Source organism: Echinops telfairi, unplaced genomic scaffold, assembly GCF_000313985.2.
Source record: "Echinops telfairi isolate 266 unplaced genomic scaffold, ASM31398v2 ScPeMD7_7410;HRSCAF=8448, whole genome shotgun sequence".
In the NCBI taxonomy this organism is placed as follows: Eukaryota; Metazoa; Chordata; class Mammalia; order Afrosoricida; family Tenrecidae; genus Echinops; species Echinops telfairi.
Window position 1 is genome coordinate 16,450,636 of NW_022111310.1, and position 15,413 is coordinate 16,466,048.

Sequence of the window (15,413 nt, forward strand, 5' to 3'; positions counted from 1 at the left end):
AGGTTCCTTTTAAATGTTCTTAGAGTTTGGGGGACAAAAATGCCTGAAGGGGCAAGATCAAGACTGCAAGGTCGATGGGGTAAAGTTTCGCAATAAAACTGTAGTCTTTGCTACCTTCAAAGGATGAACAAGCATGTTGTCGTGATGGGGAGAAAATTCCTTGGTGTAACTTTCCTGGCCTTTTTCTTTAAATTTAAATTTTCTTTAAAATTTCTTCGTAATAAGTCCCCATGATCATCCTGTGCCCGTCAAGATAAGCTATCCAGATTACTCCTATGGGATCTCTAAACACTTGGGGATCTCCTAACCTACTGGGCAGGGTTTTGTTCTGCTATACATCGGGTTGCTGTGAGCTGGAACCAACTTGGTGGCACCTACCAGTAATAACAACAATGAAACCAAGGTAAGCCGCCCACTGACCGAAGAGACACATTTAGATACATTTGGAATAGACTGGTGCACATACAAGCTGGGACCTGAGTAGCAATACTTTTTTGCTTATCCTCATATTGTACTTTTCATTGGTAAAAGTTCAGTTATAACACCTGTTTCAATCTCCTTGTTGATTCTCCTATCTGTAGCAGTTCTCAGTCCGTTCCTATGGACCGATATTTTCCTTCTCACTGTGGACATATTGTCCTGCTTCTTCATGAGCCAAGTGAGTTTCTGTTAGCTGCCAGACATTAGGATAGGATATTTGTACCCCTGTAAATATTCTTGGATCTTATTCTGAGACATGGTTAGCCTACTTTAGAACAGTCTGATAATTTGGGGTCTAGCTTTTAATGTTTGTTAGGGGACTAGAACAACGGTGAGTATAGGATAAGTAAGTATTCCTCACTGCTGAAGCAAGAAATGTTTGAGCACTCTACTCCATGCCCTGAAAAATTTGAGGTTTTTGGTTTTTTGGGTTTTTTAAATTTTCCCTAACTTCATAAAAGTTAAGCCCTATTACCTGGGCATGAATAGGCCTCTCATTGCTACTTTTCATCAGAAGCAGGAAAAGGTTCTATCCTTGAAACGGATGTGAAAAATCCTGATCAAAAAGGGAGAGAATGGCAGCCCAATGCATAAGTGCTTCAAGGTTGGGTGGGAAGGTCTATTTCCCACTCCAGGTGAAGGAAATGTGACCTGGGCAGGACATTAGGGCTCCTAAAGGAGCTCGTGGCACACACAACCCCCCCCAAAAAAAAAGATGTCCACATATTAGTCCGTGGAAACTGTGAATCTGTCAGATTCCATTGCCAAGGGGCGTTCACATTACTCACCAGGCTCACCTTGAGATGAGGAGATGATCCTGGATATTTGAATGGATCTGTGTTAGTCCAGGTAGACTAGAGAAACAAATCCAGGGTAACTTCTATGTGTATAAGAAAGAGCTTTTTATATATAAGAGCAATTGAATATTGAGAAAACATCTCAGCCCAGTCCAGATTAAGTCCATAAGTCTGATATTAGCCCACATGTCCAATACTAATCTATAAAGTCCCCTTCAGACTCATGAAACACATGCAATCACATCGATTGCAGGAAGATCACAGGCCAGTGGGTGGAAGGTCTTGTGGATCCAGTGGTGGTAAAAGCATCTCTGTGCTGGCAGGGGTTGCCATGTGGCTCCTCCATCCAGAGCTCTAGCGTAGCTCCATGTGGCTTGTCAACAGACATGTCTTGCAGGGAGTGAGGGTGTGTCCTGCCTCCAGCGAGCTATTTATCCCCTTAGCACCTCCAAATGAGGTCATCAAGCTGTGACCTGATTGACAAGCTAAACTCCACCCCTTCCCTCGTAAGCTTCAAATTGACAACAGATTATGTAACTACCACAGGATCCAAGTAACAAGAGCCTTTATCAGTAGAGCAGGGAGGTAGAGAGGACCAGAAAGGTGACTGTGTAAGAAGGGCTTAGCCTGACATTATTTGGCTTTAAAGAGAGGGGGACGTTGTTACAAGCCAAGGAATGAAGGCAACTTCTAGAAACTGGAAAAGGTGGGGAAACAGATTTCCTCAGAGCCTCCAAAAATGAATGCCGCCCTGCTAACTCCTGGATGTTCAGTCCTGTGAGTTTTAGGCCCTTTCAGACTTCTGGGCTGCAGAACTATGAGACAATACACTTGTGCTGTTTTAAACACCGCATTTGTGTTCAGCTGTAATAGTAGCCAAAGGAAACAAATACAAGAGCCATGTCTGGGCACTCGCGGGGCAACTTAGTGGGTAGACCAGCACCTTAGCACCAGAAGAATGAGATGGTACCCAGCCACCTTCACTGCCCATTCTGATGGGGCTCCCAAAAGAGCAGTGCTTCTCAACCTTCCTCATGCCGCGACCCTTTCATACAGTTCCTCATGCTGTGGTGACCCCCCAACCATAAAATTATTCTCGTTGCTACTTCATCGCTGTCATTTTGCTACTGTTATGAATCGGGCAACCCCTGTGAAAGGGTCGCGTCCCACAGGTTGAGAACCACTGCAATAGATGGTCTCCGATAGAGTCCACTGAGAAACCGAACTCAAGTTCTTTCTTATTTTTCATTTTTAAGGTAAAATAAAGTAGAACAGCAGAGACCGGAAGACTCCCTGAGAATATTGCCCTGAGACACAATATAAACCTAGGACCAAGCCTATCCTCTGAGCTCACCGTTTAACAAAACAGAAGAGCACCCAAAGTTAAGGGTCTGACATGGAGGAGGTCCACGTCAAGACTCTCTGTGAGCTCCAAAGATGAGCAACTTGAGAGGAGGGCAGAGAAACGAGGTACTGGCAGCTGAACACACGGCACAATGAAAGCCAGCAGGATGGGTGACCCAGCAGACATCATGCTGGGGTGTGTGTGTGTAAATCACAAAAGGACAACTCTTGCGTGAGATCACCAAGGAGAAAGGTTTGGAGGAGGTTTGCCAGGCTCAGTTTTCAGCCAGGCAACCAACTTTCCATGAGACCTTCCCAAGCTTTCTAAAGGGAACAATAACACGAGGGAGGGAACCCTACTGTAAAGTATTCACCCATTTGAGACCAAAAGGGCAGCGTTTGCTCAAGGACCAAGTTCAGAAGGGCTCGGCGAAAAGGGAGAATAGAAACAGGACACACAAGGGGGCCGTGCGACAAGCGGTGGCCCGTGGCGGGGATTGCAATCGACGACATGGGTCCTTCATTCCGAGAGTTTGTGTGCTGCTTTGCTCTTGGCTGGACAGTAAGCTTAGACCGTCCAACTCTGTTCTCTGCAGGGCTGTGGAGCATATGTTGAATTGGAGGGAGGGCAAGTCCACTTAGCCATACTTATATTCTCCCCAAACATCATCCGCAGTCATAAAAGTGAGATTTGGACGTCCAGTGGCCTGACTCCTGTGTCTGTCTCTCATTTGATTCTAATTTTGGCCAGAGACGAATAGTTCTCATTGTTGATCAGAACTTTCTACCTAGAACTAAAGAGGGGTCTTAGGAAGTTTCCTTTCTCGTGTCTCCTCCAAATCATGTCACTTAGCTCGGACACAATGGATATATGGATTGTTATAAGAGCTGTAAAAGTCCCCAATAAAATGATTTAAAAAAAGAAGAACCCAGGCCCACTCCTTGCACATGCAGCCAGGATTTCTGTCACCCCCTGGTGGTGTAGCGGTTATGCATTGGGCTCCTCACTGCAAGGTCAGCAGTTTGAAACCACCAGCTGCTCCACGAGAGAATGAGGAGGCTTTCTATTCCTGCAAATAACTGCAGTCTCAGAAGCCCACAGGGTGGTTCGCCGTCTTACAGGGTCGCTATGAGTCGGCATCCACTCCGACTGATGCCAGTGATGTTTTCGAGAGCCCAACGGGGAAGCATGACGCTAAATTACAATGGAGGGAATGCTTTGATGCTGCGCGCCATGCAGACCTGAGACCCAGGTGCCTCCGAGGCTTTGGGCCTGAACACCTTGAAGTATGGAACTGCCATTGACCCCGGTGTCCTGGAGACGTAGGTTTAATGGAGAAGGATAAGCAGCTCAATGTTGGACCTTTCATTAGTTTATGCAGCTAGGATGTGATGGGGAAAAGTTCCACCCATCATCCGGTGTCATAACTAAGGTAGAATTGATTTCTCTCCCCTATGAACAGCCTGCAGCGAGTGCTCCAGGGAGCTGACAGTCTATCAGGAGCCCAGTTCTTGGCATCCTGTTGCTCCACCAGCCTCCAGGACATTGTCCTCCTCTGGGAAGGAGTGTGGTGGAAGAAACGTGTGTGTCACTGCCCTGTGTGACCCCTGTCAGGCTCTACTATCCTTGGCAGCCCTCCTCTGGTGTCCTCCCGCCACAGGCCCTAGCTAGTGTCCAATAGCTGGCCCTTGTCCTCCAAAGTCACTGCCCACTGTCCTCTGTGGTCACTGGCTCTGGAAAGTTCTTTCTGCTCAGTAGGGTCTGCTCTGCACACCCGCAGCCACCAGGAATCAGAATGAACTTGGCGGCACTAACAACAGCGAGTGGAGACTAGTCCAAGGGTAAGGCTGTAATTGGCAAATAAGAAGCATGGATTCATGTTAGCAAAGAAGGGGGTATGGGTGGACTACACCATGACGTTGTTCTCATCATGATCAGAATGGGTGTTTTGTGAAATCGTTTGTGTCCAATGGGAGAAGGACGTGGCTAGGCTGGGAGACCAGCCAGGCTAACATCGACACCAGGCAGCAGGGGTCCTCCAACTTTTAAAACCGGGGCCAGTTGGAGGGCCGGACTATAGTTTTAAAAAAAACTATGAACAAATTCCTATGCACACTGGACGAGTCGGCTGCTAAGCAGGACAGGCAGTGGTGGCAAAAACAACTGGCAGGCCAGATGCGGCCCGCGGGCCATAGTTTGAGGACCTGGTAGAGTCTGACTGGCTCCGTTTGCAGCAGCCGCCTTTTCCCTTTCTCAAAGGGCCCCCTCCCAGCCATGGCAGTGGTTTCTCTCTGCGACCCAGGAGAGCAGAGCTGGCCTGTGGCCCTGGTCCTGTGCACCTTTAGCCTGCATCCTGACTGGCCCTTGTGACACCTGTCTCCAACTCTGCCTCAGGGATTCAATCTGTCCTCAGACCCTGAAGGACAGCAATGCCCTCTGTTTTCCTGGACCATCCTGCCCCCCTTTATTCCCTCTTGCCTAAAAAAGGGCTGCTCTGTTTCTGTTCTGTACGCATGTCCCACTCTTGGCTTTTGAGCAGTCTTAGTACTTTATTCTCTTCTGCCAATGTGTGGGGTTGAAGCGGTAGGCTTCGGTGTGAGCTCCAGCTGTTGACCTGGGAAACAACCGATGGTCTTTTGGGTGCCTCCTTCTGGGCTGTAGGGAATACTGGTGGCATAGTGGTTATGCTTTGGGCAGTGATCCTCAAGGTCAGCAGTTCAAAACCAGTAGCCTCTCTGAGGGAGAAAGATGAGGTTTACTACTGTAGAGAGTTACAGTCTTGGAAATTTTTTGCAGTTTGCCCTGCCCCACAGAGTCAATATCAGTTGATATGCATTCACTGGAAGGCAGTGAGTTTGTTTGCTTATTTGTTTTTGATCTGGGCTGGAGTTTTCTGACATGCGCACTACCCAACCATTTCCCCTCGTCAGCAAGGCCCTCGTTCCATTAACTATTATTATTCATTTTAAAATGCATCTCTGGATAGGCTGGCCGTGCTCTTCTGGACATTAGTTGTTCTGTTACATAAAGACCCATATTTTAAAATATTCCTATGACTGAGCCTTTTTTTCTTTTTTTTTGCCTAGCAACCATGTACCCAGTCTCACTCACTGTGCCTCAACTCCCGTGTGTAGGTGTTGGGAAAGGATCATACATTCCTCTCCCAACGTTCATTAGTTCACAGAGGAGACGTTACATCCAGTGTTGAGATAGTTTATTGTGCCAGCCTGGCCGATAAACATGTGTGGGATTAATTGAAGGGCGGGGGAGATAAATGGCTTGGTGAGCCTCGCCTTTCTTGTCTCTCGCTCTTTGATCATCGGATCAGTGTGCGGCTGCCTTGCTTGTCCTGTGCCTCAATTTACAGGCTACACTACCTGTGGGACGCCTAGCCTGTGGACTGTGTCGCTGTAAATTGAGGTCCCTTTAAGACATCTCTGGAGCTGGGGACTGGTGGTTGGTGACCTGGCTGACAGTTGGTGACCTGCCTTGTGATTGGCTGCTGTGCTGACATAGCCTAGCTCTCTCTAGACCTGGCAGCAGACTCGTCTGAAAGGACTGCTAGTGCCTCATAACTCTCTCTCATGGGAGTGAGTTGCACTGAGCCATTTGTACTGCTTTATAATTTAACTGTTCATTTTCTTATATTATATATCTATCTGTATATAATTTAACAGTTTATTTCTTGTTATATATCTAAATATCTTTATAAATAAATATATTAAATTATCAGCAATTTGGTTTTATCTCTCTAAAGAACCCTGTCTAACACAAGTGTTGAGCCCCTGATGCCCCCGACAGTACCAGGTACAGATTGCTGAAGATAGGTGTTGCCCACACTTAGTGGAGTCTCGGTCAACAAGAGCGGTGGGTGAAGGAGGATTTTCCATACACCCTAAGAGTGGGAGAGGAAGGACACTCAGGGTGGGCGATCTAGAGAAGCTGCGGTATGGGTGCAGGACCTGAAGCACATCTAGCTGGCGTCAGCCTCAGCCCCAGCTTTCTCTCAATAACCCCATGGAAAAGAACCCTACAGTGGAGAAACTTGGGGGCAAGTCTCATAGTCTGATAGCATGAAAAATAGCCTTATCCGGCCACTAAAGAGCTAGATAAGCCAAAGGGCAAGCAGCACGCAGGGTGACTTGGGATAATGGACCGAGAATTGCATAGAGGCGGGAGGGACCCAAACTCAAGGAAGACTCTGGGCAGGTCATGGAGAATGATGAGTGTGGGGCCCTGGAGCCACCTCACTCGCTGTGGTCACACATGCACAGACCAATCACAGGATAGCAAGGCTCATTATTTATTGGACGTTTACAGGAAAAGTGTTCTTCGTGGTAAAGCGCTACAGGGCATGGCACAGAGAGAATTTCAGAGAAAACCATTGATTCTTCAGCGGACGGGCCTTCAGAGGCTGTTAGGCAAGATCTTGAAGATGCTTTTCTGTGCAAGCAGGTGAGGAAATCAGGTCATAGAATTTATCCCAGATGATGTGGGGCTCGTGGAAGAGAGGATCCTGGGGCCCAGGTGAGGAAGTTTTCACTCTCACTGAACACGGAGTGCTTGCTTCACGGGGGTCCTCGGTTGCACTGCGGATGAGGTGAGATTAAACTGGACAATGATTCTCAAGAGCGTTTTCTTGTCCCACCGGAACTGTCCACCACGTGACTGTAGGTTGTCGTAAGAGAGAACGTTAGGAAAGAACGAGTGGGTACATTTTATGGGCTGAGGCAGGGAGGATTCTTTTTGAAGAGATCTTTACTAATTTTCAATACCATAGCAGCTCACAAAGGAGAAAAAGGTCAAATTATGTGAACTAAACTTCGGTTCATGCAGCATTCATACTGATGGCTCTCGCTGCAAGCTGGCAGCTGCTAATGACCGTAGTCAACCACCCGTTCAAGACGTTCATGGAAGAGACTGGAACGAATGCACGCAGGCTGGTGCTCCACACCATGGGCATGACTGGAGCAGGCGATAGTTACATACGTCCGCACGTGGGGAGCTTCCTGGCTGGTGGGAAGGCATAAGCCCAGAAACCAGCCGTGACAGCTGCAGAAAGGCTGGAATTGAGTGCCGAGAGAAGACCGAGACAAAGATGGAGACCCCGCAGGCAGAGATGACAGTGACCGGAATTCCGAAGGGACTGAAGAGTGTTGGCAGTCAGAGGGAGTTCCGTATCTGATATGAATATGCAATATCTGGTAAGGGATCAGACTTTGAAGGGTTCTTAGAAATGGATGATGTTGGTGATTATGAATGAACAAGCTAAAATGTCCTATTTTAAGATGAAGACACTTTCCTGGTGATTTTTATTTGCTGATTTCAAAGATATTGATTGTCAAAAGTTATGCTTCAATTTAAGATAGATCAAAGGAACAAAATGTAAACAATATCTTGCGCTTGTCGTTTTAGGCCTAGGATAATTTCTGTCTGTTTTGTGCATTCGTACTCCGTGGTCTCAACACGGCTTCCTTTTCCATCGTGAGCTTCTTCAATCAGCATTGGCTGGTTACACTTGATTTAGAAAATGCCTCTATTAAAGGAAGGTGTGCTAAGTTTGGCTCTATCCCAGTAACATTAAGTCTCTTGGACAGAAAACTAATTGAAATGGAACTCAGCCATATGTAAAAATTTGTATATAGAGCTTATGAAAGTCACGCATGGGGGTTATTTATTTTGCACACGCACACAAAAAGTATAATGTGTGCATTTTTGGTTAAAACATGGCAAATATTTTCACTCGATGCAAGCCGTCAGTGTTAAGTCTTGGGCATGCATTCTCTGAATGAAGCCCCACAACCGCTCCAAGTTAAGAAGCGGATAGAGAAAAGCAGAGCCTCTTGCCTGGCTGAAGACAACGGCACGCTCACATGTGCCCTTCCTAGAGTGAGAAGCAACAGCCAAGGTTATGCAGAGGTCAAAGGAAGAAATTCTTATTAATTAGAGGCTGAGGTGGCCTCCTGGGTTTGAAGGATGGATTTCAAATACAAAAAACAATTGTGTTTCAGTCTCACAACCTGCTACTCTTTGCCCATTTCAAACTCCAAGTCCTAATGATTTTTAGCACGCCGTCAATTACAGACCCTCTTTCACCAGCACGGAATTCCCGAAGCCCTTCTGTCAGGTAGCTGACGGACGGACGGCGGTGCCTTTCCCCCGTTAACCTCACCTCTTCAACAGCTCCTGGTGGAAGCAGGTCCTGAGCCCAGTCCTCCAACACCAACTGCCAAGCTTTCCACACCTTTCTGACCAAACCATTTTCTTTTCATCTTTGGGCGCCCACCCTGCATCTTTTTCAAAAGCACTGGTTCACTCCGCCCCCGGGATCCCCAAAGTCAGAGGTCACACACCTGGAGTCCTAGACCTCTTCCACACCTCGTTCCTGGAGACAACGATCTGCAGAGACAGAGCAGAATGCATGGGGACCTGAGCTCATTCCGCAGAGAGAAAGCCCTGGGCTCACTTCACCTGGTGAGGCCACCGGGGACGGCGTGGGAGCATCACCTTCCCTCTCGGTACCACGAAGTCCCAGCCATCTACCGCTGCTGTTCACAGACATCCTTTAACAAATGGAAGGCTTTAGGGGACAAAATTCAATTCCCTCACGGTTTAGGAAGTTCGAAGGCTGCATTCGGGGCACAGCTCTAGGAGGAGGCACCCCCTTTTTGTAAGCTCCGAGGGAAAGGCGTTCCCTAACTCCGGCCTGGGGTTCCTGGGAAATCGTCATGTTTCTTGGCACCGATCTTCCCTGGGGCTGAGGTTCTCAGCACAAGGGCACCTCCTCCGCCCCCAGGGTCCCCATCCTATCCAATGGATGCACTCTGCTCCCAGGCCTGTGGCCCCCCTTCCTCAGCCTGCTGCTCCCCTCCATCTCTTGTGAGACAAAAAGGAATGCGGGCCACATGCAGGGAAGGCCCTTTTACACCGGCTCTGGACGGTGACCCCAGGAAGTGGGGTGCCCCACCCTCTGATCCCCTCACCAGTGATTGGCTGGTTGCATCAGGTTATATCATGATGGAAGATGAAAACATGACCTAACTGCTAAATATGGTTTAAAAACAAGAACAGTAGAACACTTCATATTAGCTTTCGAAGTATGAAAATAATCTTGTTTTTTGAGACCATCAAGGCAGTGGTCCTGCCCTCCGGACTCTCAATTCTGAATGGGGAGACCCTTTAGCTCAGCGGTCCTCAACCTGTGGGTTGCGACCCCTTTGGGGGTCGATTGACCTTTTCACAGGTTGCCTAAGACCATCATCAAACACATGATGATTCATCACAGTAGCAAAATGACAGTGACGAAGTAGCCAGGAGAATAACTTCATGGTTGGGGGGGGGTCACCCCCACATGAGGAGCTGTCTGACAGGGTGGCGGCTTGAGGAAGGCTGGGAAGCACTGGTTTAGCCCATGGCTTCAGCTCGACCTTCCAAGGCCACCCATCAGCCCTGGAGGGCATGACAGCCCCACCCCCTCAGCTTTGGGCAATGGATTCGGCCCCATCTCCCTGCCCTTGTCAAGGACAGCGCCACCCACACTCCAGAACCGAATTGGTGAAGATATGGTTCTTGGAAACCTAGGAGGCTGGGGTCCCACCCCTTGAAACCCTAGAGGCCAGACCTCCATCCTCTGAGACTCCAGAAGTTGTGGCCCTCTGCTCAGACTCAGACAGCCCTGATTCCTGTACGCTTCAATTTCTGCTTCCTGGTTTTAAAACTCCTCCACCCCTTAGCCCACTAGGCCTTTGGATCAAACTATTTCTGGCCTGCTCAGTCAAAGCTCTTTAGCTCTGCCTGGTAAGTGCCACTTCAGTACAAAGCCTCTTGCCCAAAGGCACTCAGTCTCCATGCCATCTTATGCCAGTCTCTCGGTTTTACCGCCATTGTTTCTCTGCCACTGCAATGTACCATGTGCACCATCTTCGCTATTACAGCTCCCTCACTCTCTCCTGGGCTTACCCAGAATAGCCTTTGAAGTCCATAATTCCACCAACAGTCTCTGCAGGATAAACTAGGCTCTTAGTACTAGACTCCTTAAAGCTCTTCCAACCTTCACCCAGTAAACAATTCTAAAACTGCTCCCCCATTTTAGATATCTGTTGGAGGAGCACCCCACTTCTGGTATGGAGTTCTATCTTAGTTATCTAGTGAAGCTTTTTTTTTTTTTTTCTAGTGAAGCTTTCACACAAATGCCACAATTGAAAGGCTTTACAAAATAAGAGTTTATCCCCTCAGTCTGAGAAGTTAGAAGTCTGAATTCAGGGCATCACCTCCAGAGGAAGGCATTCTGTCTCGGTCAGTTCTCAAGGAAGGTTCTGTCTTCTGTCAGCACCTGTGGGCCTGGTGGGCCTTGCAGATTTCCGTGTATCTTACCGGCTATCTTCTCCTGGGTGTAGGAGGTTCTCAACACAGGGGCCCCAGATCCACTTCTGCTAACGTGGTGGTACTGAGGCTCCCCTTTATCTGTGTGCTTCTCTCCTTTTATCTCTTGCAAGATAAAAGGTAATTCGGGCCACACCCCAGGGAAACTTTGCTCTCATGGCATCAGCACTGGACCTCAGTAAGGGTGTTGTATTCCTCCCTAACCCCTGACAACCAGTTGGCTGATCGCATAGTGGGGCAGTTACAGTACTGTATAACTGCTAAATGACATCATCACATGGCTGCCAATGCACTGAGCATCATGGTCTAGTCAAGGTGACACACATTTGGGGGGAACAAAATTCAATGATGACACGTGGCAACAGGAAGTGAAAGACGAGATAACGGCACTTACCAACTCTGGTCAGGTCTATTACATTTTTCTCAGGAATTCCATTTTGTTTGCAAGCCTCCATAAACTTTTTCTTAATTTTTTTGCTGACATCTGGTCGTCGCCCTGTGGGCAGAGTGACAATAACTGCTATAGCTTCTGTGCAGATCACTGAAACAAATGAGGAGGGAATACACTTCCCTGATAGTTGAGCTGCATAGGATATCCTTCTGGCCTGATGGGAGATGCCCCCATTTCCCCACCACAGAGTCTGAGGGACTCCCAACGGTGAGCATCTATCTTCAAAGGGTGCGACATCCCAGAGGAAGCCTGGGAGGCCCCCTTAGTCTCAAGGCTCCTGCTCCCCGCTTTCTCCAGACCCCAAGATGACTGTCACATGAAAATACTCTACCGTAGAGCTCCATAATTTGGAACACGGTCCCCTTATTGAGATTTATGAGATGAAATATTATAAACGACTCATAGTTGGTGTCAAGTACTTGAAACATATTCTCTCCCTCATCTGTGGAAGAAGCAGAAAACAGCTCAGAACGTCTGTGGCCCATAAAAAGTAGGTAAACATCTTTTAACTGTTCTATCCCACAAAATAAATTCAAGTGCTTGTCCTTCAAGAGACAGAAAATGAGAATATAGAAGGCCTTCCATTTATATCTCCATGAACTCTGGGAGGTGATTTCTAAGGGAAAAAAGGATACTGGCAGTGTTACAGACCTGGTGCCCCGAGTTCTGACTTCTAGTCTTCTAAACTGTGAGGAAATAATCCGATTTTGTTTGTTAAAGCCATCACCTGTGGCATTTCTGTTGCAGCAGCACCAGATAATGAAGACAGGTAGATTGGCCCTTATTAGTAGAAACATGCAGCCATCGCAACAACTCACCCTCTTATCCTTCTCCCTGAGACCACCCACCTCCCTCCACCATCTTGGCCCATGATGTGTCTCGGCCCCCTCTTAGACACCCCATTAGCTTGACATGCCAAGTGCTGCACCCTGAACAAGGCTGGCAGTGGGCACCAGGCATCGCCAGAATGAGGGTAGGGACCCATATGTTACCCATCTCACATTATGCGATGTTATTAAGTGCCAGACACTGGCTTTTGTAGTCAGAGCTCTTCAAAATTCAGGATATTGGTGGAATCCTGGTGGCATAGTGGTTACACATTAGGGTGCTAATTTCAAGGTCAACAGTTCGAATCCTCAGATGAAAGATGGGGCTCTCTACTCCTGTAAAGTTACAGTTTCAGAAACTCACAGTGGCAGGTCTACCCTATCCTAGAGGGAAACTATGAGTCAGAATCCACTCAATGGAAGTAAGTTTGAGAGTCATTAGATAGTCCCCATTACATTCTTACATAAATAAGTATGAATCAGGAATTTATCAGGGTCATGATGATTCATTCATTTCTTTGCACTTGGAAATAGAACTTATTGACTTTTCTGCATACTTACAGTTGGTGTGATACAGGCCATTTTTGGAGGGCACTTTGTCACAAACAAAATCAAGTGGCATACACTCTCCATCTACCCTGTAAAACAGGATAATCTGATACTCAAGGGATGTTGATGGGGCCTGATTCTGTCATCACTTCTCATGACTTGAAGGTCTAACTCCATTTAACTCTTGGGCGTACATTGGTACAATTTCCAAAGAGTATTATTTATGTCATTTCATTGGATTTGATATTTTTAGAATGAGTCAACTACTTTTAACACTACTATGATCACAACTACTTCCACTGTTGCTATTACTACAACTATTTTTCTGGATTGCGGCAGCCTCTCAAGTAAGTGCTTTACAAATATTACCTCGGTTGGTCCTCACAAAAATCCAAAACTGAGAATTATCACCCCTTTTTCACCCAAGGGAAAATGAAGACAAAGAGAGATTAACTTTCTTGGTGACATAACTGGTAAGATAGTTTCAAATTCAAGCTGTTGTTTCTGTTCTATTAACTGATGGAATATTGCCACACTATTTATGATTCTGTCCCCGGATTCCCCTTCTACCACTTGCATCTACTCCTGTCACCAGCTCTTGTCCTTGAATCTAGAAAATCCCCAGGTCTATCGAGTCAGGGTCTCTGATTTTGCACATGACTCTGCATGTGTGTGTAGAAGGCCAAGACCATATCCAGGCTTCCACATTTTCTCTCCAGCTAATAAATGCTATACTTACTTTGTATGGAATCTAAAGTACAAGGAAGAGTTGTCTAAGACTTGCATGGATTCCACAAACAACCTCATGGGACCATTTACTTCTATCTTTTCTTTGTCATCGGAGGCCAAAAGAATAGAATACCATTCTCCTGCAGCCTGCAATAAATCAGAAAAACAATTGGAAATTTTAGGAGAAAAAGAAGCATCACATAAATATTAGTTCCCTCCTAAAAAAAAAACCATATTATTCCCCTTGAACTCAGGCCTTTGGCTCAAGACTTATGGTGTCGTTGAACAAGATATGAAAATGGAGTTCAGCCAATGGGCTCCGCACTCGGGGCTCTTTGTATTGTTCCTCCAGTGAGAATATAAGTCCCCAAGCATTGCAAACTTTCACAGGGGACAACTGCCCTTACTCCAGGGTCTGCAAACATCCTTTGGTCTAATATGTTGAAGGATCCCTCTTCTCCAACAGGCCCCTGCTGGTTTCAAAATCCTACAGCCAACCCCTAAAGTCAGAAGTCGCTCATGCTGCGCCACCTTTGCCATGTGGAAGCTTCTTGCCCCAATATTGTCTGTTCCTCCCTTGTGAGCACAGACTAGACTCAACCCCAGACACAGAAACAGCAGCTTCATCTTGATAGGAGTCACTATGTCTTCAACAACCGTCGGGGAGAGTGAGTCTTTCCCTAAGGGTGCCTCCACTTCCCAATATTTCCACCCTTATATCTCTTCTGGACTCCGTTCTCTATGCATGAGGCACACCCTCTCCCCTCCCACTCCATGTATTGGTCTGTCATCCACTGAGCTGCAGCCAAGGAATGCCCTTGACCTTATGAAACTTGGCAATCCGTCCCTTTTAGATCTCTTTAGTGACCTTAAATTCCCCAAACAAATTCTCAAGAAAAATAGCACACATTCTAAAGGGCAGCTTTTTGGATCCAGATTGAACTGTGGCTCTGGCCTGGAATCAGAGAGCTGATTATATGTGGCAGGACTGGGGCATAGCCAGGAAATATAATGTGTAGTGAGTCTCTCTTCCACCACTTGTACAGCATAGGGATATCAGTGAGTTACTCCATTTGTATGCATCTCAGAAACAATAAACAAATGAACAAACATGGACCCCGCAAACACCAATCTCCACGGTCCTGAGACCAGAAGAACTAGATGGTGCCCAGCTACCACTACCAACTGCCCTGAAAAGGATCCCGTTGGAAGGTCCTGGATAGGGTGGGAGAGAAATGTGGACCAGAACACAAAATCATCCAAGAAACAAGCCTTACTGATGAGATCCTCAAGATTGTGACCCTTGCCTTTCAGGCATGGAACTAAACTCACCTCCGCTTCAAAATAATCAACCGATCAGAAGGGAAGCATTTACCCACAGGCAAAGTGCAGAGGGGTAGGAAAGAAGGAAGCCTGGGAATAAGAAACCTCAGGAGGAAGCGGGATAAATGTTGACACGCGCAGATAATTGCAATAATGAATCCAACCAGTCAAAACTATGATATTTTTTTGCTCTGTTAACCGTCACCTAAATCACATTAAACAGTTTACTATAATAGGGTTAAATGAAATAATGTCTTTAATGGATGGGCATCTGGTCCTTAGTTCTTTCCCATTCCTTTGTCTTCTTCTCTGCCCCCAACCCGGCAGGATTCAATTAATGAACAAGTATTTAATCACTATGGAAATGCTACAATACCACGGGCTCCACAGAGGAAATTCTGATAAAGCTGAGTAAACTGCTTCGCGGTTGCCATCGCCAGGGGCCCTCGAGTCAGCTTCCACGCCCAGCAGCCATCTAGCTGGACAACAGAATGGAGCACTATCTGATCGTGCCACCCTTGTCGTTCGTT

General features: G+C 46.9%; 1 protein-coding gene across 1 annotated transcript; it reads right to left on the minus strand.

Annotated features, from left to right (window-relative positions):
- Window positions 1–6,948: 6,948 nt before the first annotated feature.
- LOC101638304 (salivary lipocalin-like) lies at window positions 6,949–14,124 on the minus strand. The gene is made up of 7 exons (XM_013006803.2): window positions 14,092–14,124; window positions 13,571–13,707; window positions 12,844–12,920; window positions 11,787–11,897; window positions 11,399–11,500; window positions 8,976–9,021; window positions 6,949–7,211 (listed from the first exon to the last, which is right to left on the minus strand). Exons 1-6 carry the CDS (start codon window positions 14,098–14,100, stop codon window positions 8,984–8,986), a joined length of 474 nt encoding a protein of 157 aa, XP_012862257.2. The 5' UTR covers window positions 14,101–14,124; the 3' UTR covers window positions 6,949–7,211; window positions 8,976–8,983.
- Between the last annotated feature and the right edge of the window lie 1,289 nt (window positions 14,125–15,413).

Excerpts from the sequence above, each read along its gene's own strand:
- LOC101638304 (XM_013006803.2), bottom strand. Across the intron at positions 11,501-11,786 it reads CCAAATTATGGAGCTCTACG|GGCGACGACCAGATGTCAGC; the intron begins GTAGAGTATTTT and ends CTCTGCCCACAG. Across the intron at positions 9,022-11,398 it reads AATAGACCTGACCAGAGTTG|ATCGTTGTCTCCAGGAACGA; the intron begins GTAAGTGCCGTT and ends CTGTCTCTGCAG.